Source organism: Sarcophilus harrisii, chromosome 1 (genome assembly GCF_902635505.1).
Source record: "Sarcophilus harrisii chromosome 1, mSarHar1.11, whole genome shotgun sequence".
In the NCBI taxonomy this organism is placed as follows: Eukaryota; Metazoa; Chordata; class Mammalia; order Dasyuromorphia; family Dasyuridae; genus Sarcophilus; species Sarcophilus harrisii.
Window position 1 is genome coordinate 706,478,292 of NC_045426.1, and position 27,443 is coordinate 706,505,734.

The following is a 27,443-nucleotide window of genomic DNA, read 5'->3' on the forward strand; positions in this document are numbered from 1 at the left end:
CTGGAAAAAATGATTCCTTGTGACTTTTTCTTGGATTTTCCCATTAGGCTTTGGTCTGCTGCATTTTGAGAATTGGAGAAGCAGAAGTTCATTGCACTACTTTCTAATATTCTGACATCGTGGCTCTCTTCTTTAGGTCTATAAAACACTTGAAATGCATTATTTCCTTTCCTCCAAAATCTCTGTGAAGAAGGTGCTTGATTTCTCATTCCTTCTGTTTTACGGATGAGAAGTCTCTAAGACCTAGAGAAGTTAAACTACTTTCCTGTGGCCTTATAATTAGTAGGAATTGAAAGTGGATTCCTCTGCACTCCCAAGTTTAGGATCCTTCTGACCCTAATTGCTGCCTCTGCTTCCCTTGCCCCCTCAGCTCATATTTATCTCTGGGTTTCTGCTTTGTGAATTGTAACCTCTAGAAAGGTAAAAAGAGCTCTTCCTTCTCTCCCCATCTCACAGAAATGTCAAGTACACATTTGGTGATTGATTTGCCATTCCTGCTCTCACCAGCATCCCTCCCCATGAACTTGGCTTAAAGATAATGAAGGGAAGGGGAAAAAACAACCCAATCCAACTTTGAGGTTTTAACTATGTCTTTGTAGGACACTTGTTTACTTTTAGACCTTGGGCCCTGAGCTCATTTGCATGAGGGAAATAAAGTGTGTGTAATGCTCTGGGAGCTCTTTGAAGAAAAGTACTTTTAAATGCAAAGTACTATTTTTAAAATGCCCGCAGCAAAAATAATTAGTCAGTTGAATAGTATTTCATCAGATTTTGAATTTTTTCCCCAGTTTCTATGGACTATTAGGTGTTTGAAGTTTGGCCTTGCTTTTGGCTGCCTGAAATTGATTATTGCTTATTTGTGGAATCCAAAATTTTTCTCTGTAATCCAAACATTTGTAATTATTTAATAATTACTAAATGTCAACAATATGGAAGGTGCTGCAAAATTCCCTTTCTGCAGAGTAAAATCACCACTTTGTTAGCTTGGAGAGCTCATTATTATGCAATCAGCATTTGATTAGAGAAGAAACATGAAACATGATAACATAGCATAAATAAAGAGAAAGAGTCTAAAAAATACATGTAAATTAGACTTAAGGTGCCCGTTAGGATACTTGACTTTCTAAAGTATGAATCTAAAGTTTTTGTTTTATTTTATTTCATCTTTTTTTATTACAAACCTATAAGTAAGGAACAAAAACCAAATAAAGTTATATTTCAGTGATTGTATCATGATAAAAGAAAGTATTGGAAATTTTGGCAAACTAATATTTTCTATATATTTAAACATTTTGCTGCTGTTATTTTTTATATAGTTGTAGCCTGGTATTCTCATTCTGTTTTCTTCATCATAAATTGTTTCAAATTGCTCCCTATTCCTTTGTTGGTTTCTTGGTTGGTTTTTATGATGTTGTAATATTCCATTATATGAATATACTACACTGTTTCAGTCATTTCCCCAGTAGTTGGACATATAACTTGTTGCCAGTTTTTCACTATAACAAATAAAACAGCAGTAAATATTTTTGTGCCAATAGACTGTTCTAGTCTTTTTAATAACATCTTTGGGATCATTGAAAGTGCCGAGCCTCTGCTAGATCTCCTTGTTTTATTACCAAGCTCTCATTGTGGCGCTTTATGACTTCAACTCAGATACCAGAGAGCTGGAAAGAATGTTGCATTGTCACAAAGGCATTAAAAAGATCCATAATGAGTAATAAAGAGACTGGTGTCTATTATTCGTTTTAATGAAATATTTTATTAAAAACTTTTCTTTGTACCCCAGTATAACTAATTCTATTCTCTTGGTAATTGTTAACAGGGCAAATTAATTTTAACCCATGATGGATCAGTCATTCCCGTTAAGGCTTCTCAAGGGCTTTTTGTTTTATGTTATTGCTCTGCGTTATTTCATAGAGTTTTTTTTCCAGACTTCTTTCTACCCTCACACTACTCAATCTTACTTCCACTGCAGTCTTACAGTATAATAATTTAATTTTACATTATTGTAAATTAATGTAGTTTTGTGTGTTTTCCAATTTTTTATCCTATAATCCTGTTAGAATTGTAGAGTACTAGAATAATCAGTTTAAGAGGTTGATATGTTCTTTATTGCTAGAGGCCTTTAGTATCACCTAGCTATGGACTAACCAGAGGGCTTTTGGAGTTCCTTCCAACTCTGAGACTCTGTGATTTATGAATTAATAGAGTTTTTAAAAATTGAATAAGGCTACAAATGTACTCTTGGGAAAATATTCAGTAAGATTGCAACGATATAAATTCAGAAGGAAACTGTACAAGTTGTTGCTATGTTGTTAATCTTGGTTTTCCTGTGATGATTTATGTGAACTGATTCAGCAAAGTGAAGTAGGCAGACTCAGAACATTGTGCACAGTTTACAGCAATATTGTTATGATCAATTGTGAAAGACTTAGCTGTTCTAATTAATGCAGTGATCCAAGACAGTTTCAGAGGACTCATGATAAAAAAAAAAAAATGCTTATTCACCTCTAGTGAGAGAACTGGTGAACTCTTGAGTGTAGATTGAAATGGGCTTTTTTCACTTTTTTTTTCTTGTTTGTTTGGTTCGTGTGTATGGTGATGGTGGTTGCAATGTAGTTAATATGGAAATGTGTTTTGAATGACTTCATGTATATAATTGATATCAAGTTGCTTGCCTTCTCCATGAGTTGGGAGAGGGGCTGGAGAAGGAGAGTATTAAATATTAAAAATATTAAATTAAAGCTGAAAAAAAGAATGCTAATAAATAAAGAAAAATTAATTGTTTTTTTAAGTACAATTATAAACAGTTTGAATTTTAAAACTTGATTGGGGGTTTGACTCATATTTTGTTTTTGTATTTTCTTAGCCTTGGAAATTAAAGATATAAGCTGTGAGATGTCAAGCAGATCTTAGTCTCAGATATTTTCAGTTCAAGCATTTCCAGGGGAAGGTAGCTAGAGTGGTCAAAGTTTTGGACTCCATTCCATACGAGAATCAGTTATTGGAATTGGGCAATGCTTAGCCTGGGAAAGAAAAGCCTAAAAGGAAACATGATATGATGGTTGCATCAAGTTTTTTGGCCTCAAAGGGCATGAATTAGGAGCAATGGGTAGAATGGCAGATTTAATCTTGTTATGAGGAAGCATTTCCTAAGAAGTGGAACTCTTCAAAATGGAATAGGAATCTAGGAGAGGAAGGCTATCTTGTCAGTGAGTACCTACTATGTGTCAGATTCTATGCTGAGTGCTTGGGACACAAAGACAGAGATAGTCCTGCCAATCAACTGGGGTAGACAACAAGGAAATAAATATGTACAAACAAACTCTATAGGAAAAGTAGGAAATAAATACCGGAGGCCAGACAACTGAGAGAACTGGAAAGGCTTCTTGGAAGAGGTGGGATTTTAGCTGGAACTTAATGGAAGAGTTGGGAGGGCAGCTAGGGAGAATACCTGACCATGAGATGAAGGTCTTGCTTGTGGAATAGCAGGAGGCTGCTGCCATTTCACCAAAGAGGACATGGGGGAAATGAATGTAAGAAAATTGGAAAAGATGCAAAGAGTCTGTGTTGTGAAGAGCTTTGAACACCGCACAGAGGATTTTGCTTTTAATGATTGGGAGCATTGGGCACTTATTGAGTTGGGGAGTGGTAGAGTGTGCCATGGTTGGATCTGCATTTTTGGAAAATCACTTTAGTGTCTGAATGGAGGATGTCCTGAAATGGGGAGACCCTTGAGGCAAGTAGGTCCCCCAGCCAACTTGTAATAGTCCAGATGTGGGGTGATGAGGACCTGCACCAAGGAATGGCTGAATTCCAGAGATGTTGTGAAGGTGAAAGTGCTGGACCTGAGTGGGCTTGGATCGAGGAGAGGAGAGAGAGACAGGAGTCAAGGGTGATTTCTGGGTTGGGAGCCCAAGGGACCGGGAGGATGCTGATCCCCTTGAAGGTAAGAGAAAAGTTTGAGATCAGGGAAAAGCTCAGGTTTGGACTGGCCATGGCCTGGGAGGTCTCCGTCTGTCTGAGGCAACACCCATTCAGTGCCTAAGGATGTGGTAAAAATTGAGAGAGAAGATAGTTATCAAGAGGCAGAACCTAGCTCCCCTTTTCTGTGCCCAGCATTTACCCCAGGGCCTGTCGCATAGTAAGGGTTGCCAGAGCCTAGAGTCAGGAAACCTGAATTCAAATCCAGCTACAGACACTTGCCAGATGTGTGACCCTAAGCAAGTCACGTCATCCTCTTTGTCTCGGTTTTCCCATCTGTTAAATGAGCTGGAGAAGGACATAGCAAACCCTTCTAGTCTGTGCCAAGAAAATCCCAAATGGGGTCACAGAGTCAGACATGGCTGAGAAATGACCAACACAGTAAGCACGATGGTGATGTGAACCTTCCAGGCATTGGGAATAAGAGGAGTCAGAGCCCCCCAACCAGGGCAGGAAACACTGGGGAGGAGGTGAGCCTGGTGAGACGGGGCAGACGCCCGCTGTGACAGATCCCGGCCAGAGTGTTTCCCAACTGTGGAGGGAAGGAAGCACCAGACATTCTGGGCCCTGGCCAGCCCCGCCAGATCTGGAGGAGATTTTTTTGGCAGAAGAATCAGAGGCAGAGGTTGGGTGTATAGTGCAGTTGAGTGATAATTATGGCCTAAAGTTGGCCTCTGGCAGTGGGAATAGAGGAGACATGGAGGAAGGCTCCCTAACCCTTGGGGACGAGAGGTGATGAGCAAGGAAGACACAGAGGTAGCATCCTGGTTGTGTGCCGGGCTCAGGCCCTTTTATCCGGACCAGCAGTGGGGCTGGGTTTTCACTTCTACCACATGGGGACGTTTTGTCAGCCCTGAAAAATCTCCCAAGTTCTGGTGGAGAGTTGCAATGATCATTTTACTTTCTGTTCCATGTGTGGACAGTTTTGGGTAGCCTTGGCCACTGAATGCTGCGGTGATCTCAAGTGGAAATTGAGGGCTTTGTGGGGGGTTTGTTTTGTTTTTTGAGGTGGGAGAAGAGGAGACTGATTAGGGTTTTGATTTTGGCCTTAGCTTTATTTTACGTTAGAGATTTCAGTTCCATCTAGTAAGATTTTGCTAGCAGTTGGCTCTGTGCTCAAATGGAGTGAGTTGCCTAGAATATTGTGAGCTCTTCTTCATTAGTGTGTGCAAGAGGTCTTCGTCAGGTAATGATGTGGAGGGGTCTCTTGCTTCAGCTACAGGCTGCACTATCCTGTTGGCTCTAGGAAAATGTTTTGGTAAACTTTCTTGAAATCTAGTGATAACTTTCTTTACTTTGATATTTTCCAAGCAATGCCGTAATGATGTCCTTTTCTCCAAATCTTCAACTATATTGCTTCCTGAGCTTTTTCCAGTTGAATTGCTATTCGAGCTGAAATGCTGATTTCACCATTATCTGCCCTTCTGTCTTCTGTTTTAATAGTAGATTCAGGATATTGCAATGGAAAAGGCCCCTTGGAGGACTCCATTTTAGAGAGGAAGAAGCTGGGGCTCAGAGTGGTTCCGGGGCTCCAGTCCAGATCCAGTGCCTTTTTGGAGAGACCACTTTATACCTCACAGAATCACAATGTCCTAGAATCTTGGAGCTGGGAGGGTCTGCAGAGACCTTCCTCCCCCTCCATTGACTGAAGTTCCAGGATTCACAGTTGGGCCTCCCCAGTCCCAGTCCAGCTTCCCTCCCACGGCACTCTGCCCCCATCTTCCTTCATCTTTTCTCTGCAGTTCTGTTTTCCTGACCTGGCTTGTCTCCTCCTAAGATTTTCTAACAGCATCATGATTCTTCTGTAATTCCTTCAGGATTTCAAAAAGCTATTTAGATTCCATTCATTTCTCTTGTGATTTCATTATTTTTTGGAGAGGCAGAGCAGTCATTTTAGTTTTTCCTTTGATTCCTCCAGTATGTCTGTTATCTCCTTAATTTTTCATCCCTCAGGATTTCTTGTGTTATTTTTGGTGCTGCTTCTGTAAATCCTGGTGGTAAACTTTCCTTCTGTTATTTTACCTTATTATTTCTTTTCATCCATAATGATTTAAAAATTCTGAAGTTATTCAGCTGCCTCATTGTTTTTGCTGAATTTTAATTTCATGTGAGACTTTCTAGTGATTTCATTACTTTTCTTTGTTACTATTGTTTTGAGGAGGATCACGAAGACCCAGCTTCCCCCATGACTTCCTACTCTCTCATCTCAGAAGTCCCTTTGGAGTTGTTTTAAAGAATTTGAAGAAAAACATATTATTAGCTGGGAGAAAAGTACTGCAAACTTAAACTCTGACCAGAATTGGAACTTAACTAGAGTCATTTTGCAAGTGAATTTTTATGTTTTCCTTGCTTATCTAGTTAGAGAGGAGGGTAGGCTCCCAGAAAGATCCTGGGTTCACATTCACATTTGAGCTCTGAACTTTCAGAACAGTTACTGTCATCTAGCTTCTATCCAGACAAGGGGGCTGCCGGGAGTACTTACCAAATGTTTATAAAACTGCTTATTGAATTAAAAGGTAGTAAAATAGCTAGAACACTAGACTTGGAGTTAGGAAGACCTGCGTTCAAATCTTGTCTCAGCCACTTGCAGTAGTCCCGTGCCATTAAAAATGTCATTTAAACTCTCCTTCAGTTTCCTTGTCTGAAAAATGGGCATCTTAAAGACTTATGAAAATGTTAGCTATTATTATTACTACCGATTGCTACTAAAATTGAAGCATTATCCAAATCTGCTTCTAAATTTGCATTTAATTCATCATCCCCCCACATCTCTTTAATTTCCAGAGTTATCAGTCTTTCTCAAAGTTTATAAATAAGGGAATTAAGACATTTTAGGGTCTCAGTTTTTATCCTAACACTGTGAAAAAGAGAGTTGCTGAAAGTATTCACTTCTTTTCATAATAATTTTAAGACCACTCTTATCGCTCTTATGATGTTCCTTAACCCACTGACCAAAACAAAAGTTATTTTATGTTAAAGCCCTGGTCAGATAAATATCTTCCTCATCAACACCAACCTTTGTATAGCAACATTTGTATAGAACTACTAGGTTGCCTATGGCATCTTTATTTACAAGATATAAATGCATGGGTAATTTTTCAGCATTGACAATTAATTTTCCCCTCCTTCCCCCTATCTCCTCCCCCAGATGGCAGGTAGACCAATACATGTTAAATATGTTAAAGTATATATTAAATATAATATATGTATACAAAATAAAATACAATTATTTTGCTGCACAAGAAGAATTGGACTTAGAAATAGTGTACAATTAACCTGTGAATGACATCAAAAATGCAGGCGGACAAAATGTGACATCTTTTTTTTAAAAAGGTTTTGTTTTTTTAAATCATCACAGCTTGTTTTAACGTAATATTTCCCAGCAAACACCTTGTTCTCAAAACATCTCAGATGTTTATCTGTAGTTTTTGAGTTGCATTGTCTTCGGATTTCCCTGTATTTACATTGTTGTCATTGTGTAAATGATTCTTTTGGTTCTGCTTTCTCTATCTGCTCCACTTCCCATAAGTCTTCTGGTGGTTTTCTGAGGTATTCGGAATACTGGGGGGAGGGGGAGGGGGGGCGCGGGGGAGAGGAGATATTGGAACAAAGAAGGAGCTTTTGGGTGCCTCACATGTTTATATTCTATCATGGTTGGACCCTTGGCTATTCTCTGAGTCTCTGACTCCCAGAAGAGTGGGCTTGGGTTTGATGCAGTTCCTACATAACTAATTAACTCATTAACCTCCACTTTTCTTCACCAAAAAAAGAAAGGACAAAAAACAAGAACTGAGGCCTGTGTTCAAGGGGTTGGCCTTGAAGAGAAAATGGCCAAAGGTTGATTAATCCAGAAGTGTCTTCTTCACACCATGGGCCAGGGATGGGTTGTCAGTGCAGGCTCCAAATACCCTTCCAGGCACTTCCATAGGGGCACGTGGGGAGCTACATCAGTGACAATCTTATTGGCTAGTTTCTCTTGTAGAAAAAAGCTTTATGTGAGATATTTCTCAGTCTAAGTGCCTATTAACCCTTTTCATTTTCTAGGGCCTTAGCCTTTGTTCTTAATTTTTATACACTTAAGAGAAAAGGCTTAAGTAAGAGAAAAAGGATTTTTTATTTCCTCAAAAAATTTGATTAAGTGCTGATATTTATTTAATATTTTCATTTCAACTCAAAAAGAAGTTTTTATATGATTTCCCCCATAGGAGGCTCAAGAAGAGTAGAGAGGGTCTGGAAAAGCCAGCCAGTCAGAGGGAAAATTGATGAGGAACTAGAAGGGTTGCCTTGCTCTACTGAGGGTCCAGGGGAGATTAGGTGACAGATTCCTAATGGACCCATTCAGTGGGTCTCGGCTCATCAGCACATGAGTGGGAGGGAAGGGAAGAGTGAGCATATTCCTGGGCTGGCTTTTGTTAAGCTTGTTGGCAGTAGGATGAGGGAGGAAGGAGGCAAAGGAGATAGTGTAGAACTGCCCTGAGAGGACAGTGTAGTTAGTGCAGGAAGGGATGGAGAGGACCAGGGTGAGGATGCTTCAGCCGAGCCCTTAGCTTTTTTCATGGGAAAGCTGCAAGAGCCACAGATAAAAGGGGGCAGGTGTTTGAGAGGATGCATCTCTCTCTCTCTCTCTCTCTCTCTCTCTCACACACACACACACACACACACACATACACACGAATCATCAATTTCTGAGTGTGTGTGTATTTAAAAACTTGTAGCACAGCAAGTGGTTTGAAAGGCCAGAATTTTAATTTGCAGCATTTTAAGATATCTGTAATATAGTTCATGCTTGTTGATTTTTTTGCACTCTGGATATTTTTTTCTATTTGGGACATTGAGATCTAGGTTTTCTTCAAGGTATTTTTAGAGAGAGGAAATCAGTATGTGTCACAAAGGGGGAAATATACAACTTAAGGCTTAATTAAGCAATTCGAATTTTCATAAGGCAGATAATAAATTCTTGCTTTATTGCAATCATTGCTTTGAAAGCTGCACTGCTCTGAAGAGAGATCTCCTCATCATTATCATCAACATTCACAGCAACAACAAACAGTTGTGGAATGTCTGGAGTGGGGAGCGTTCACTGCTTCCAAGGAGGTTTTAGATGCTAGGATGTAGTTAGTTCTTAACTTTAAAGAGTTTATATTTTAAAGGAAAGGTGGCACTTGATGTGAATATCTGTATAAAACACGTACCAAGATTTGTGTGAGAGACAGGAACATACGGACACACACAGAAGAGAAAGAGAAATCCTAATCCTAGCAAGAGGCAGCTGCAAGGGAGTGGTGGGTTAAGGATTTGGAATTAATTGGGGAGTGTTAGCTACATCTTACAAATCATAGATAACAGAATTTTATGGCTGGAACCGCCTCAAGATGATCTAATTCAGGTCTCTCATGTTGCCGATCAGAGCTCTGGCCCAGCCAAGCCGAGATTCTCGCCAAGGTCCCGCGGTGCCTCACCAGCCAGCAGCTCCTAAACAATGGGAGGATGCGTGGCAGTGGGAAAGAGCCCTTCTTTTCAATCGGTGCCTTGATTCCTGGCTTACAGAGCTCAGGACAAGAAAGGCAGCTCACATCTTCCTGCTGCACAGACTGGCCCGTGCCCCTCTGCTCCAGCCTTTCAGCACTTTGGTACCACAGGATAAACCCCAAACCCTCGAGCCTGGTACTCTCTTTGTCTTCCAACCTTATCTTGGGGCCGTGTGCCCCTCATTCTTTGCTCTGGCTAGACTTGGATGCTCCACCTCTCCCACACATGTGCTTTCTTTCCTTAAGTCACATCATTCATTCCCTACCCATCCATTGCCCTCCCTCCAGCCATCCTTCAGGACGTAGCTCAAGTGGTCCCTTTCTTCAGCTTTCCCCCCTCTCAGATAGAAGGGAGTTTTCCTTCCTGAGGCCATTTGTATCTTTTATAGCCTATTCTGAATGATAATTTTATACATCCTTTATGTACCTACATATTGTGCATTGTAGTTACAAGTGTGCTTGTGATATATTAGGCACATGAGTAGTATATGGAGCCTCTCACTGAGAACTGTGTAGATAATGAATGTGAATAAATGTTTGACTAAATTAAAATTGTGTATATGTATGTGTTTTAAAGGAATATATGTATATATAAATCTATTATACAGATTATAAATATTCTTCTATATGCACATATGTATCCATATGCAGAATTTCAACTCAACTATATATCATAACTGTTACTTTTTGATAGGGGAGATAACACAAGACATTAGGTCTGGCTCATGGGAGCTCTGGACGTGGAGGACCAAGATTAGAAAAAGTGTTTCTTGTAACTGAGACTATGTTAAATCACTCAGGTCTCTGAGTAAGCAGGTAGAGAGAAGAAGGGTATTTAAGAATCATGTTGCTTAGTTTTGGGGGAAAGTGATTTATAAAAAATAAAATCTCTGTCAGGTGCCAGCAGTAGGAAAAAGGCAAAGAAGAGAAATGAAGGCTTAGCCCCTATGAATCATGGGGAGCCGCTAGTGCTAGGCATGTGGAACAGAAAATCGGCCCTTTCATCTGAATTCTGGAGTCGAAATGACAGGGGACCAGATTTTATCACAAAGGAAACAAATGGAAGTCCCCTTGATGTGGGGCTCTCTGGTGAAGACTCTCTTTGCTGAGAGATTTTCTCATTTGGAGAATCCCCTGTTCTCCTTTGCTGGGGGCACTGATGGAGGCCAAAGAGCCAGCCTAGCGTGGCCCCCGAGAGAGAGGGAGAGCCAGGCCTCTTCCCTGGAGAGGGGCAGCGTGAGATAAGCGTTCACACTTGCCTCCTCCGCTCCCAGCCCTTGCAAAGCAGCAAGATCATTCTGTAACCTTTCCTGTCGTGTTTAACTTGTATCCGATGGTACTTGACATCTGTTTTTACTGTACTTTTTAAAATGAGCAAATCATGTATGTTATTGGGATATTACAATTTTAAAGTAAAATGTTCCTATTGTGTTCTGCCAGCATAGATGGCAGAAAGTATTTGGAGTCAGAACATCTGGGTTCAAATCCTGCCTGGGTGACCTTGAGTAAGTAACTTTTGTGGGCCTCAGTTCTTTTATTTGTAAAATGGGGGGGGGCGGGAATATTTATTAGATCACTTCTGAATTCCTTTCTAGCTTTAAATGTGTGATCCTGTGGTCACGTGATTGGTCCCCTTGAATTCCAGCTGTCCTGGGTTTCCTCTGATTTGCTAAGTGGGTGAGATCTCCACTGAACTTGGGGATACCCAGGGAATGACATACATGGTTTCCTTCTGTCAGGAACTGAGCTGACCTTTAATCAGGTCTGTGACAAAGCGCCGGCTGGTGAGGGAGTGTTCACCAGGCTCACTCTGCTCAGAGGCCATGGGTTTGGGCACATTGCCATGATCTGGTTAAGGCTTTTGGCCAGGCTGGGCAGGTCTGGCTGCCTCTGAGAAGGCTGTTCTTTGGCTGGTAAGGGCATTTACTCCCACTGCTGGGCGTAGCACCCATTGTGGTAGAGCCGGGTGGGGTTGGAGGCTGCAGAGGTAGTGGCTACTTGTACCAGACCCCGGAGCTTGGATGCAGCAGCTGGCTCAAGCTGGCTAGCTGTGGATGCTCCCTTTGTTCCCTTCTCTTTTCCCTCCATGCTCATTGAGTTAATCCTCTCCCATGGATCAGTGGACTTGTGCACTATCTGCACTATCAGTGCAGAGATAGATCCTTGGTCCCGGTGTCCTGTACCAGTCACCCGACACAGCCTCTGCAGGGATGGGCAACAGCTCTTGGGGGTGGCCCACCCGTCTAGCTTCTGTACTCAGATCTCAGGGTGGATCTCAGAGCTGAAACTGCAGCGTGCTCAAATAATGTCGGGCATGGAGACTGAGCCAGAGACCGAGCTGGAGAGTGAGCCTTAGGAATCACAGCTGGAGGCTCTGCTCACAAGAGGTCTGTCCCCCAGCTCCGTCTCCATATCAGGGGCAGATATGTGTTTCCTTGGGGTTTCTGGCTTCTGGGCCATCCCAGGCCCTTCTCCCCTCTGGAGTGTGTGTCCCAGATGCCGCCCCAGTGGCCCCTCAAGCTCTTAGCTGAGGTATCAGCTCTTTCAGCCCTTTCGTTACTCCCAGGTATTTCAGTGTTCTTCCCACCCCGAGGCATCTAGCCTTTGGTTTATGGCCTGTATTTACCCTTCTGTGAACATATGGTGTTATTCGGGCAGCGAGGGAGGGGGAGCACCGAGTGGGGAGTCAGTCTCAGAGCCTTTCTTGCCACGGGACCCCTGGCATGTCCCTTGGCTTCTGCCTGCCTCAGTTTCCTCATCAAGGCGGCTCTGCAGATGGGGCATTTATTTACCTGGCAACCATTTTTTACCCTATGTAATAACAATAGCTGGGATCGATGTAGCCCTGCAACATTGCAGCTCCCCCTCTGTGCATTGCATCAGCTCATCCTCACAGTAGGTGCTAATTTTCTAGATCTCCATTTTACAAATGAGAAAATTGAGGTTCAGAAAGACTTTGTGTCTGAGGGAAGATTGGAAGCCAGGCCTTCATGATTTATATCTAGGTCACTCTCCTCCATTACGCGGTGATGTCTCCTTATCAGACACAGGTTAGATTCTGGCTTCTGAGGCTTTATGCTTTCTCTGATCTGTCAGACACCACTGGCGGGGAGCGGGGTTGTACAATAGGTTGAGTTGTCTGAAGTTAATTTTATACGACTCATATAAAGGGGACATATGTAGGGTAAAGATGGAGACTTTTGAATGTGACCAATGCAGAACTTTGTTTTGCTTGATTATGCATATTTGTTACTAGGGATTTATATATTTTTTCAGTGGTGAGGAGGGCAGGTCAGAGGAAGATGAGAGGAAGAAAAGGTGGATTTTCATTCATTAGAAAAAAAAAAAACATATACAGCAGTGTTTAGGGACTTAAAATCACAACCTCTTTCTGATGTCTCATTTTTAAAAATTTTAAATTCGTTCCTTATTTTTTCAGTCATTGAAAATCTGTCTTTTGTCCCTCTCCCTCTCACCTCTCCCCTGCTGAAAAATAAAGAAAAATGAAATCCCTATTGTAAACATATAGGGTTGAGCAAAATGAATTCCTCCATTGGCTGTGTCTAAAAGAAAAGTTCTCCCTGTGCCCTTTGGCTCCATCCCCTCACTGTCAAGAACTAGTGTAGTCTTGAACTCTTGTAGCCTTAATCCTCGGGAATGGTATTTGGTGAGGATATTGGTCAGGGTTCTAAAGGATTAGAGTAGACATTGTTCTCTGTGTCTGCTCACTTCCCTGGGCATCTGAGCCTCATGTGGCGTGGAGATGATTTTCCAAAAATGTGAAATGTCTTAGAGCTAGTTCTCTGGAACTGCTCCATCTTGATGTCTGTGGTAGGCAAGGAGACATTCCAAAGAGCTTGTGTCATTTGGGTGGGGAGAAGGAAGAGAGTGTTGGAATTAAGTGACTTGCCTAAGGTCACACAACTATATAATGTCAGAGGCCCAATTGGAACTCAGGCTCTCCTGGTTTCATGTTCTATATACTGGGATATCTCTGAGCCTGTATAATTTTAAGTTTCTAAAATTGATGCCTTTTGTTTTTGTTTCAATTATTTCTTTTTTCTTTGTGACGATTAAAAGTTTGCTCTTATTTGCAGAAATAATTTATGTGATGATCTGTATGTCAATTATTGCTAAACATATACCTCCCTTTCAACACAGCAAGCTTTCCTTTGCAACAAAGCTTAAAAAAGGAAAAAAAAAAAAAACAGTTTAACAAACTCAGAACATAGCACTCATTGAGTTCAAGAAATATATGTAGTCTTCCTTCCCCATGTTTACCTACCTCTCTAAAGAAAAGCAGGAACACCTTTTCTCACTTCTTCTCTGGGGCTAAACTTGGTTATTAGAATCATCAATAATATTTCCTCTCACTTTTTCTACTCCCTCTTCCCTCTGGCTCCGACCTCATCATTTAACTGAATTTGCTCTTTTCAGAGTTACCGGCAGTCTCTTATTTGCTGGTTTAATGGCCTTTTTCCTCAGTCTTCATCCTTCTTGATTTGTGTGTGGCCTGGCTGCCATTTTGGTGACTCGGTATCTCGGTTTTCAGAACACCGGTTCTCCCAGTTCTCCTCCTGCCTGTCTGACCAATTGGTCCATTTCTGTTCCTTTTGTTGGATGGTCAGCTGGCTCAAGCTGGCTAGCTGTGGATTCCCCCTTCATTTCCCTTCTCTTTTCCCTCCATGTTCATTGATTTAATCCTCTCCCATGGATCAGTTATCTCTGTGTAGCCGATACTCATTTTCCAGCCCTTGCCTCTTTCCTGAGCTCTAGTCTTTCACTACTACCTGCCTATTAGATGTCCAATTGGTTGTCCAGTAGACAAATAGAACTCATTATCTTCCCCCTCAAACCCTTCCCTCTTCTGACATTTCCTGTTATTGTTGAGGGTACAGCATCCTCAGCTCCTCATCTTCATACCCCACAGCCAATCACCAAGTCCTGGTGTTTCCCCTTCATAAAATCTCCTCTTTACACCCGCCCCCCCTTATCTCCTCTGACTCTGTCAGTTAAATGGGCCTTAATCTCCCCCCTCTTCCCCATCTCCTGAACCACTTCAGTAGTTTGCTGCCTCCAAGGCTTTCCTGCCCAGGTCATCCTCTACACTTCTCACAGTGCAGCTCTGAGCGTGCTGCGGGAAGACATCTCTAAAAGTGGACCTGGCACTTCCCCTTTCTACCAGTCTAGTTGCCCCCCTTGGAGATCCCCCCCCTTAGAAGTGGCTGAACCAAAAACCATGGCTGGAACAGCCATGGCTAGGCAAAAACGTTCCTGCTACCAAAATTCTGGGACTTGTCCTTACCAGGACTCCTGGCCTTCGTGTCCCAGCCCCAGAGTTTGAGAGTCAGGTTGGTCACTTAGAAATAGGATTAGGCAGGGGCTGGGGTGGGGGGGTAGAACTTGCTGGGAAATTGTGGGAAGGCAGGTTAAGGTGAACAATTAGAGCTGGCCCCTGAAGATGTTGTTGAGGGCCTGTGGAAACCAGATCCCCTCCTGGCCTCTGGTGTCTGAGGGAGGCTAAAAAGACTTAGAAGATGACCTAGAGAAATCCTCAGAACATCAGAATTGCACAGGGAGGGAGAGTTGGGATCTTGGCCTGTTGGAAGAAATGTTTGCTATTGGCTAGCCCGGGTTATTGACAGTTTGTAATGTCTCTGTAACCTTCACCATTTATTTCAGCTAATCTCAGTGCCACGCTGTTATCACTCTCTTTAATTGCTGAGTAAATTGGATTTCTGTCACTTAGGCGAATCTTGGTTGGTTAAAGGGGAGAAGGGATTTTTCCTTTCTGACAGGCCGGAGGCACTCTGATTACCTTGGTGGCTTGGGAAGGTCCACGTGTGGGACTCAGCAGAGCCCTCTCAGTGTCATGGGGAGCACGGGACTCTTGAAAATAAGGCAAGCCTTGTCTCCTAGTGATCTGGTGTTGAGAGTGGGTGCTAAGTCTGCTGCTTTCATCCCTAATAGGCTTTGCTTATTTCATTGCTTTTCTGAAGTAGACCCTAAAAAGGACCAAGATGAGTGTCTAAATTCTTGTAGATTGGATGACAGTCCTTGGTTGAGAAGCTTCCTATCTGGGTCAGGGAGATGATAGTTCCTGTATCTGTGTTTTTTGTATTTGATTGTCAAGTTCAGTCACACACACAGAGCAGTCAATGAAGGAGAACTTCATTAATATAGAATTCAAACTCCCAAGTCAGGAAATTAAAATTCCCTTAGTAACTCTAGTTTAGTGTTGTTAGCATGTTTTGCATGTTCTGTCACCAACATCTGTCATAATAAGCAGGTATTAACCAGGCCGCACACCGTAGATAGGAGGCGATGCGATAACTTAGTTTGGGGAAGTTCCCTCTTGGGGTTTCTCGGCCCTGAAGACTTACCTTCTCCAGAGTTCATGGTTTCATGTTGGGATTCTCTTATTAAATAGCTAATCATTTATTTTTTTTTTATTATTATAGTAACTTTTTATTGACAGAATCCATGCCTGGTTAATTTTTTTTACAACATTATCTCTTGCACTCACTTCTGTTCCGATTTTTCCCTCCCACCCTCCACTCCCTCCCCTAGATGGCAAGCAGTCCTATACATGTTAAATAAATTACAGTATATCCTAGATACAATATATGTGTGCAGATCCAAACAGTTTTCTTGTTGCACAGGGAGAATTGGATTCAGAAGTTGAAAATAACCCGGGAAGAAAAACAAAAATGCAAACAGTTTACATTCATTTCCCAGTGTTTTTTCTTTGGGTGTAGCTGCTTCTGTCCATCACTGATCAATTGAAACTGAATTAGGTCTCTTTTTCAAAGAAATCCACTTCCATCAGATACATCCTCATACAGTATCGTTGTTGAAGTGTATAATGATCTCTTGGTTCTGCTCATTTCACTTAGCATCAGTTCATGTAAGTCTCTCCAAGCCTCTCTGTATTCATCCTGCTGATCATTTCTTACAGAACAATAATATTCCATAACGTTCATATACCACAATTTACCCAACCATTCTCCAGTTGATGGGCATCCACTCAGTTTCCAGCTTCTAGCCACTACAAACAGGACTGCCACAAACATTTTGGCATATATTGGTCCCTTTCCCTTCTTTAGTATCTTCTTGGGGCATAAGCCCAGTAGAAACACTGCTGGACCAAAGGGTATGCACAGTTTGATAACTTTTTGGGCATAACTCCAGATTAATAGCTAATCATTTATAAGTAATATCCTGGGTTCAGACTTAAAATCATGTTCGGAAGAAAATATTCCAAAATTCATGTGAATATTTTCCCAAAAAACAAATGTTATTTTAATAAAGTTTGTATCCTGGTATTAAAGTGTACTGGGACCTGGAAAGACCCTTAGCTTGATGGGAAAACAGGTGTTCCCATAACTGTCATTGAAAATTTGATTTAAGATCTCATGGAAATTCATCTTTGTGCTGCACTATTTTATCTAAATCACTCTTACAGCCCAAGGTCTTTGGAGCCAGGGAATAGGCCAAAAGCCTACAATGGTGGCTCCTCCCCGACTTCTCCCTGGGGAGCTGGGTTTTCTCCTGGCTCTGGCTGCCTGGTTGGAAATGCAGGGCTGACACCTGCCTTTCTGAGCAGCATCGACATCAGCAGGCATTTGTTAAGCACCTACGATGGCCAAGCTCCCGAGGAGCTCCGTCTAATGAAAGCAGCTCAGTACTTGAGTTGTGTTATTTGGGGGTTTTTAAGAACATTTTTCATTTTTGCTTATGATTTCAAGCATCCATTAACCCCTCTCCCTTTCTGGATGATGCTGGGAAGTTGAGGGCACTCTCTTGCAATGATTAACATTAAGTATCCTAAGGCCTTTGTGGCTAGAGCCTCATCCCCCCCAGGGGGCTGCACTAGGACTGCAATCACAGGTTCCCATCACATACGTGAGGCTTCCCCAGGGGGCACTTACTCTCGCTTTGGAATCTTGGAGGCAGAAGTAGCCCCTAGCAACCATCTGGCAGGTTGGACCCCAGGGCATTTCTCCCGGAGGATCCTGGGGCTGTGACCCTGGCTGATTTAACCAGGTTAGCCACAAGGGGGTAGCAGTGACCAAAGCTGAGGAGGGAGGGAGTCACCTGAATGCAGGCAGGCACCAAGATGCCAGCCTTCCAGGTGGCAGGAAGGCCCGGGAACAGATCTGGCCCAGGAGCTTTTGTTTCAAGAAGAAAACAAAACACAATCTCAGTTTCTTGAAATTTTGGAACTGGGCAAGACACTACCTGCTTCTTATTGTTTTTCTCATCTGCACAGGAGCTCTTTCAGGTCGTGCTCCCCTTCAGATCTCTCTCGGGCTTTTGCTTTGAACCTTTCTAATTCACCTCCTTAGAGAATGCCATTGTGTATTATCAGTATTTGTGTCTGATTTCTCCCCTCTACAGAGTGGTTCCTTGAGGACAGAGACTATATTTTATCTGAACTTTATTTTTCTGTGCCATTCTGGACATTGCAATAAATTGTTTAGATACTTGTCTTTTATTGTTGTACGAGTCTCAGTTTTCTTACCTTCCACATGGAATACTTATTAAGTTCCTACCATGGTACTAATAAAATTGAAACAAAATAATAAAACCAGTGGTTAAAACCCGTTATTCAATTCTGCCTTTTCATTTCCCCTTGATCACAAGGCAGAATAATGATTTTAAAAATATTGAACTGTCTCTGAACCACATTAGACTCATCTGAAGGTTTGTTGTTCTTAGCACCTCTGAAAAGAGTGTGATCTGCCTGGAGATATCCCTGAGAGATGCTCAGAGTCTTTGCCTTGTAGTTATTCAATCATTAAGCTTCAGATGAGGTTTGCCACCCTAGGAGAGCCCACTCCCTTTGCTCGGTATTCATGGGAAAATTCCTTTTAGGTTCTGGATCCATCAGCCCAGATGGGCTGCTAATTTGGAAGCCTGATGTTGAAAAGTGAAAGGACAGAGAAAAGAATGGTTCATTTCAATGCTCTCTGCTCTTGTTCCATTGTAGATGAAATGGAAGGGGAAGGACCTGTTTGACCTGGTGTGCCGAACTCTGGGACTACGGGAAACCTGGTTCTTTGGACTGCAGTACACAATCAAGGACACGGTGGCCTGGCTCAAAATGGACAAAAAGGTTGGGCCCTCATCTTGGCCTGGGGGGACAAAGGGCTGCTTTTATCCTGAGCATGGACCCACTTATATTGAGCTGGCAGATCCATCTTATTTGTACCCACCCAGAGACAGGACAGCAGAAGCCAATCTCCTTGAAGATTCCCAGGTTTTCCCTACTTACAGGCAAGATGACATTCCTGTCAGCCCCATTTATTTATCCAGTATGGCTCAGCTGCTTCTGACTGGCGTTATCCCCTTCAATTGATTGAGCCATCAGTCTGCCTTTGTAAACATAACTTGCTAATTCTTTTCCATGTGCATTTTTGCAGTTTGTGTGTTTAAAAGGCTGTCAGAGCTTCTGCCAGGATTTTAAGTTTTATATGTTTTTGAGTAATCCCTATGTCCCACCTTCAGATTATCATGTAAGGGAAAAGAGTTCCCTTGACGCCATTTCTATGTTAGGCTTCCTAGGTCAGGAGAAATTGTGTTTCTTCAGCAGTTTGGACACGGATCTCATGTTTACATTGCAAACTCTTCAAAAAGGGGTGCTAATTATGTGTCTAACAAACTGTGGAAGCCTTTTCTCATTTCCTTTCAGTCTTAACATCTACACTGTATGTGTGAATGTGTACACTTATTAATGTGACTTGACAGATTGGAATCCCTTGCAGTTCTGAACACAGCAAGACCAAGTTCACAGCAAGGACTCTTGGAAGCCGGCCGACATGAGCGGCAGGGCACTGATTCTGGATTTGTTTTTAATCTAGGCAATTCCACGTGGAGTTTGCACAGGAGCATTGTACCCCCAAAAAACTGTGGAACTTTTTGTGATTCTAAACAACATGAGTTTGAATTATGTCTGCCTGCTAGGAAAATCAATGATGGATTGAGGGCATAAGGAGCTATAAAATGTACTGCTCAGAGGAAATAAATCATGACATGTTAATAGAACGTTGTAGCATCCAGGTTGACATGTTTGTGCCCCAAATTCAAATGCATTCTGGGTAGCAGATGCTTAACATTAGGGGAGATAGTGAATGGAGTTGCCAGATTGGCCAAGGGTTCCCAGACTAAGGTCCACAGGCCTCCAATGTTCCTGGAAGCATCTCAGGAGTTGGTTCCAAAAATAGTGAAATCACAGTGACCAGGCTTTTTTCTGCTCTGACCATCACCTCTGTGTTCCATTCCAGTACATGGTCCAAGGTTGGACAAGAGGAGAAAACTGATCAAGGGACTTGACAGACCCCTGACCTAGGACAACGAGTGGCCCGGAGTAGACCCAGTCACAAACTGGCAGGAGGATGGCCATAATTTTTGACCTTAAAGACAACTCCTTTACCTTAATCTAAACAAAAGTGATTCCCTGCCTTCCAGAACAAAAAGCAGCATCCTTGGAGGTGCTGTATATTCATTTAGCTCCATAACAGCAGTGTGAAGCGTACCTCTATAGCAGTTAGCTCCGGGTTGTGTGTCCTAGTAGGTCACCGAGTCTGGGAGGCAGAAGGCCCCATGCATGAAGGGAATGGCACGGGCAGGCTCTCATCTCGTTAATCTTTTGCCCTGTAATTTTTCAGGTGCTGGATCATGATGTTTCAAAGGAAGAGCCGGTCACCTTTCATTTCCTGGCCAAATTTTATCCAGAGAATGCAGAGGAGGAGCTGGTGCAGGAGATCACTCAGCACTTATTCTTCCTCCAGGTATCCCAGGATATCCCTGCTATCCCCTTGACCTCTGAGTGAACGCCTCAAATGCAGGGTTTGGTTTAGAGATTTCCACTAGGGTTTTATGTACAGCCTGACTCACTGCAAAAACACCTGCCCCAGAAAGTCACAAGTCATGCCCTGCAGCTCCACACAGGCAGAGGCTTGAGAGGTGAGCCACAGGATTCAGGGCTTGAAAGGACCTTTGGAGGTCATCCAACCCATCCCCCTCACTTAACATCTAAGGGAAATTGGGGTCCAGAAGGGCAACAAGGCTTGGCCTCCCTTGCTTGTGGCCTTTAACAGTACAGTTGAATCTAGGTCTGGATTCTAAATCTACTGTCTTTTCTACTGAGAATCTGAGGAGAGAATAATGAAAACGAAACTCATTCTGCTTGTAAATCTTGACATATAGAGACCCAGACTGTTAGTATTAGAGAAGATCCTGAAAATGATCTAGTCTGGACTCCTCACATGACAGATAAGGAAACTGAGGCTGCAAACCTGTGGCCACAAAGCTAAGGTACAGCCAGGACCGGATCCCAGGCAATGATCCCTTACTCTTCTCAGCCTCCTTGCTAGGCTTAAGGCATTCTTTGTAGGCTCAGTAAGTCTTAGCAGAGACACCAGGCTTGGAGAGATGCTCTCCTCCTTTTTGTAGGTGATTAGAAAACAGTCCTATGTGCTCTGTAGATCGGTTAGTGATGAGTGCTTAATCAGCTCATATGGCGTGCTGGACACCAGGGGCACCGAGAGCCCTGGGAACTGCCTAAGTCTGTGCAGGGCAGATTGGGGGCAGCGCCAGCAGCTGGGCTGGGTGAGGACATGGCTCGTATAGGAGGCGCTGCTGAGCTGGTTGTGAAGGAAACCAGAGCTTCGGGGAGCAGAGGTTAGGGGAGATAAATCCTAGGCCCTGGGGACGCCAGTGAGTGATTATGCATGCAGGAATGGAGGTCACTTAGTGGAAATATGTTGCATCAGGGTCCGTTTGGCTGGACAGCAGAGTGAAGGAAGGGGGTGGTACAGGTTGGGCTAGGAGCACAGCCCCTTAAAACAGGAGAATTGATATTTGATCCTCAAGGCAATAGGGAGCCACTGCAGTTTGTTGAATAGAGCAGGGACTGGGCCAGATCCGCCCTTTAGAAACCATATGGAACATGGAGCCCCCTGAGGAGTGGTCTGAGGCAATGGGGGCTTTGTTATCAGCCAGAAGGAATGCGGAGCCAACGCAGGTAGGGACTGAGAGAAGGGCTGGAGGCGTGGTGGTGCAGTTTGGACTCTGATTAGAGATGGGGGGGAGGGAGAGGAGGTTAAGAATAGTGCCAGGAGAGCAACTTGTGGGACTGGAAGGGGGTGCTGTGCTGACCAAGGGGGTGGGGAGGGTGCTGACCAAGGGGGTCGGGGGGGGGGGGGGTAAAGGGCAGTGAGTTTTGTTTTCTATTTATATTTGGATAGACACCCAAATGTGACTATTAGAGATGCCTGTGGGACATCCGGGAGAAATGTCCAGAGGACAGCTGGGGCTCAGAAGCAGTCTGGGGGGAGATATGTCCATTTGGGAATCTTCCCCTAAAGGGATGACGAAATGGGTGAGGAGAAGAGGGCCCAGAGCACCCCCAGGCGAAGAACCCTGAGACGAGTCAGATGACAGGAGAATGGGGGGGCAAGAGAGGGCCTGGGCTCAGATGCAGCCTCAGAGATGTCTTGGCTGTGGGACGTGTGGGACATGCACATGCGCATACACTCATGCACACTCACTCATGCACACATACATGCACAGTACTCACATATACAAATATACACACGTACTCACACGCACATGCACATACATACACACACGTGCTCACATGTGCACACATATATGCCCATGTACTGACACTCACATGCACACGTACTCACACGCACACACACATACACATATCCTTGCAGTTGGGGAGGAGCAGAGGGATTGCCTTGCTGCAGTCAGGGCCCGGTTCAGAGCAGGTAATAAGTTAGCTGGGTCTGGCTTTGTTGAACAGTGGATAAGGAGAACTTGAGACAGGTTATGGAAGGGAGGAGGGCAGGTGTGGATGGGGCGGGAGAGAAGTGACCAGCGTGGTGTGGGACCGGGGACAACTTGGGACGTGGGAAGAGTGAGAGATGGTGGGTAGAGCCCCAGGGAGGAGGAAGAGTAGCTTGGGGAGGGGGCATCCTGCATGAGACACGCTGACAATGGGCTGCCTGCCTGGGGCAGGGGCTGGAGGACTTCATGGAGGAGGTGGCTTTTGAATTGGGCATCCCACAGTGAGGAGAAATAAATCCTCCTGTCCTTCCTGTCCAGAGGAAGGACAGTCTTGGCACAGATGGAACAGGGCAGGAGCCCAGTGGGTATTCCTGGTACAGAGCAAACAGAAGCAAAGGCTGGGGAGTAGAAGTGCCAGCTGGTGTGCCGGGGACAATGCTGGGGACAATGCTGGGGATGGCGTGAGGACTTTGGACTCTACCCTCCAGCCATAGCAGAGACCCTTCCCCCGCTACATCTGCTGGCATTTTTTGGCCAGATGTATGGAATAATTGGTATGGGAATCCCCATTGAGGGAGGTCGGGCCTGCTCTGCAGTACCCCAGACAGCTGCCTGAGCCCCTTGCTCAGAGCACCTGGATGTTGGCAGCAGCGCTGGAGGCCCAGCTTGCTCCCCGTGCTGCCATATGATCCTGTTGTAAGGGTGATGGGTTTGGCGGTGATGTGGCGGTCACACTGGATTTGGGGGGAATGGTGGAGGGAGGGTTGTGAGTACTGGTGAGGGCCAGGCTGGGGGTAGGGGGGTTGACAGCAGGAATAGAAAATGACAACCCTAACCCTAAATTCGTGCACTAGACTAAGTACTGGGGATACACAGAAAGGCACCAGAGAGCCTGCCCCCCCAGGAGCTCCCAGCCCAGTGGGTGAGACCATATTAGGTACAAACCAGATGGGGATAGGAGAGCTTTGGTATATTCTGGGCAGGACTCGCCGGGCAAGGGCTTCTCAGCTTGAGAATCGGGCTCTCAGAGAAGTCAGGGAACCTGTGATCAGAAGCCGCAGGTAGTTGTATGGTTCCAGGAGTGCTGGCGTGGTCTGCAGGGAGAGTAGGATGCTTGCAGTTTTGCCCATTCTCTTCTCTCCTCTCTGGGTCCCAGCCCTTCCACAATTTCATGGTTAGTTACCAGCCATTTGTGCCCAAGCTGCCTCTTAGGCCCAAAGGTGCCAGCTGTCAGTAATATAAAAGATGGCTGGGGGGGAGGGAGAGGGGCGCGTGTGATAATTACATAATTTCCCAGAAGTGAGTGTTGTGTCTGTCATGTAGTGCTATTATCGTTAATTTGAGCAGAGCCCTCAGCATATTGTTGTGCTCAGTGAAAGTTCGATTTAATATTAGACTTTTCTCAGAAAAAAAAGAGTATTCTCTTTCCATTTTCCTTTTCTTCTATGAGAAGAGGGCAGCTGAACCCAATGGGGGGGTACAGAATATGCTCTCACATCCCTTCCTGCTGTGGGGTTCTGCAGCTCTGCACCAGCCCTCCGGGACCTTCACAGTTGAGTGAGGGCGGCAATAAAATCTTGCTTAGAGATGAAATTCAAATCCATTTTGTTCACTTAATAAAACTTATTTCCAGTGGTATAAGATAGCTGGTGCTGGTGGAGTGTGGTTCCCCTATGTTACTGTCAGTTCCAAAACTCTGATCTGGGGGAGAGGGTCGTGGTGACGGCAGCTCAGTACGAATGAGCATGCTGGCCTGGCAGCCCCCAGACTCACCGCTATCTGACCTGGGGGCTTTGGTGCTCCTCCTCTTGGCTCTGGTCTCCACCTGCCCAGGCCTTCTCCTTCTGGGCAGTTCTGGCCCACGTCAGCTCCCTCCCTTTTCCATCTTATCTCTCTTGTCCTCAGCAGTTGTCACTGATCTCTTGGGTACGTTGCAGAGTTTTTGCCCTTAACAAGTAGGGTTTGTCCTGGTCTGACTGCCAGGTTCTTCCAGTCTGGACGCCACCTCAGAGAAGGGATCTGCATGAATTGATGTAGAATGACAGGATCCACAACTAGAATCAATGTGTGTACATGAAGACCTCTCAAGACCTACTGGACATAAGTTCAAGATGGATGGGGAGGGTGAAAGAACAGAGGAGAGAAGCAAGGAGACACACGCAGAGAGTGACATGATGGAAGCTGAGGTTTAGCCTTGAAATGAAGAAGTTTCATGCATGTGTCTTCCTTCCCTTCCTCTTCTGCTAAGTCAGGTATAAAAAGATAGAGGGGATCCTTCTTCCCTACATTCGGAAGCATCTAGGATTTAATTTTTATTCCAAAAAGGCAAAGACAACTTTAAAACTTGGAAAGAAATCTTTTTGTTTGTTTTTTCAGTAGTTTATTTTTCCAAATACATGTAAAGATAATTTTTAACATTCGTTTTTGTAAGACTTTGTGTTCCAAGATTTTCTCCCATTCTCTCCCGTATTTTCCCTCTCCCCAAGACAGCAAGTAATCTGACATAGATTAAATATGTGCAGTTCTCTTAAACATATTCCCATATTTGTCCATATTTAAACAAGAAAAAATCAGATCAAAAGAGGAAAAAAACATCAGAAAGAAAAACAAACAACAACAATGACAAAAAAGGTAAAAATGCTATTCTTAGATCCACATTCAGTCTTCATAGTTCTCTCATATCCACATGTGTGGATGACATTTTCCATTGGGAAGAAATCTTGAGGAGGATTGATTACCACATATCCATGGGCATGGGTGGTAGCCCAAGTGTTAAATAAATGGTTCCCTTAAAAGTGCTTAGAAATGGTACATAGACACCATGTGCTTTCCTCCCAAGTTGTATCATATTGCAGCATGAGCGTGGGAATGAAGATTGAACTACCGTGAATACTGGAACATCTATTGGACATGGCTGTGTAAAATCTGCACTGACCCTCCCATTTATTTATTTGGGTACTACTTATTCCAGTCAGCAAAACCGTGGGTCCTCTCTCCCCCTTCCTTTTTGGGTTTCTGACATGGTACAAAGTGGCAGGAGGCTGTGTCAATTCAACATTTTGCCCTGAAAATTCTATTTCCTGAGCTTGTCAGCACCAAAAAGTTTAACAGATCAACCTTTATTGCTTCCTTTTCCCTTACGAGTGAGCAAATTGAAAGGGGTGGCTCTTTATCCACTGGGCTGCCTACGCAGCTTGGATCTCGGGTTCAGAGTTGGCCGGGGCCCATTTGGAGCTACTATCAGAGCCGGGTCTGGAGTTTTGTGTTAGCTCTCACTTAGGCTTCCAGCTTCGGTGTATGTTGTTTTCTGTTGTATGGGAAAGGTCTTGAGTCAGGAGAACCATCACCGGCCTGGTTGAGCAGATGTTGTCAGAACAAGCTGCTGCCCTCAGGCCATTGCGTGGACCCCAAAGGCCTTCTCACGTCTCTCTTGGTGCTTTGTGCAGGTGAAGAAGCAGATTCTGGATGAGAAGATCTACTGCCCTCCTGAGGCGTCGGTGCTCCTGGCTTCCTACGCGGTCCAGGCCAAGGTAGGCCTCTACCTGTGTTTCTGAACCTGGGACTCAAATACCTGCAGGGGGGACCGGGGGGGGAGGGGGGGATGTTATGGGGATGGCTTGTCTTAAATTCCCTTCTCAGCCTTCCTGTCCAGCAGAGCCTCCCACATGGAGCTGGGCCTCCTTGGGTAGGCAGCCTCTGCCCTTCAAGGTCCCCACCTGAAATTGGTTATTTTATCTCGGTTTGGCTGCCTTAGATGGTGGTTTTCATTGAGGTTTTATTGTGTTTTGTTATTCTGGTTCCTTATTGATCCATCCTCCCCCATTTATTGGAAGGGCCTCGGCTGTCTTGCTTACCTTGATTATTTTTACTGGACAACCCACTTTTTCTCTGTTGACGGCTCTTGGGAACCAGTCTGTGATGGGCTGTGCTCTGCCATTTCAGCCCCATCTCAGCACTTCCTCAGACATGATCACCTCCTCTGCTGAGTCTCTCGAGGGATTGGACAGTGCCCTGCCCTTTGGGGGCACCCAGCAGAGGGATGCTGATCCATTTTCAGTCTGAGTGGTTCAGAGGTGAAAGAGGGCTTCAAAGATCACTGAGGTCAGAGGCTGGCAAACTCGGGCCCGTTGCCTGGCCTCTTGTTGTAAGAGAAGAACAGTTTATAGGCTTTCACGTTCGTGAAGCTTTATTTAAAATCGTAGAGACCATCCTTAGCTCCTGGGCGGTACAGAAGGTGGGACAGGCCACGTCTGCCTGCTGGCCATCATTTGCCAACCCCTGATCCAGAAGGGAGCGAGTGACTTGGAGGCACACAACTTAATTATCGGCAGAGCTAGAATTGAAGGCAGCTTCCTGTTGCCTGCCAACCTCGAGGCCATCAGTCTGTTTTTTTGGTAGATTTGGCCGTTAGGCCCTAGGGAGTTACTCAGCTTGTCCTTGTCCATTAATGATAATTGCCTGGACTGTCCCTCTGTCTTCTTCCTAAAGGATCCAGCAGAGGAAGCCAGACTAGCTTTCACTGTCTGTCCTTTAAAGGGAAGGGTCCCTTGTAAAACATAGCAGCCTCTGCTTCTTCCTTCATGGCTTCTGTGATGATCTTGTCCAGGGGAACATTCTGAGTCTTTCTGGTTCTTTATTTGGTCTTTGCTTCAGAGGACAAATGAGGTGCCCGTTTACCCATGGCATGGATCAGAAAATGGATGATAGCAGAATTTTAGATCTAGGACATTGAAAGCCATTTACTACAACCTTTTTCTTTTATATTCTTAGTCTTGGAAGTTCAGAGAGATTTTATCAACTTCTCTGAGGTTGCATCCGGTCCGTGGCAGGGTTTGGCTCCTGGATAAGTGGCATTTTCCCTTCTCTACCAGAAAAACTCCCAATTTATCAGCTCATTGAGGAAGGGAAAGAAGGAAGATTAGCCTCGTATAACATTAATAATCAAGGTTTGCAAACTCATTTGCCCTTCAACAGTTCTGAGACTTAGGTGCCAATATCCCCTTTTTATAGATGAAGAAATTGAGGTAGACAGCAGTTAAGTGACTTGCTCAGGGTCACATAGCTAAGGCCAGATTTCAACTTATTTCCTGACTCCAATTCTAGTGCCGCATCCTCTGTGCCACCTAGGTCAGT

The 27,443-nt window shown here is 44.2% G+C and overlaps 1 protein-coding gene across 4 annotated transcripts in view; it reads left to right on the forward strand.

Annotated features, from left to right (window-relative positions):
* NF2 (neurofibromin 2) overlaps nt 1–27,443 on the forward strand; it is a 103,243-nt gene that overhangs the window by 17,139 nt on the left and 58,661 nt on the right. For all 4 annotated transcript variants that reach the window (XM_031948887.1, XM_031948888.1, XM_031948890.1 and 1 more), the window contains exons 2-4: nt 18,505–18,630; nt 20,183–20,305; nt 25,757–25,840. In XM_031948887.1, coding sequence (XP_031804747.1) covers nt 18,505–18,630; nt 20,183–20,305; nt 25,757–25,840 — 333 coding nt within the window. The remainder of the gene's footprint in view (nt 1–18,504; nt 18,631–20,182; nt 20,306–25,756; nt 25,841–27,443) is intronic.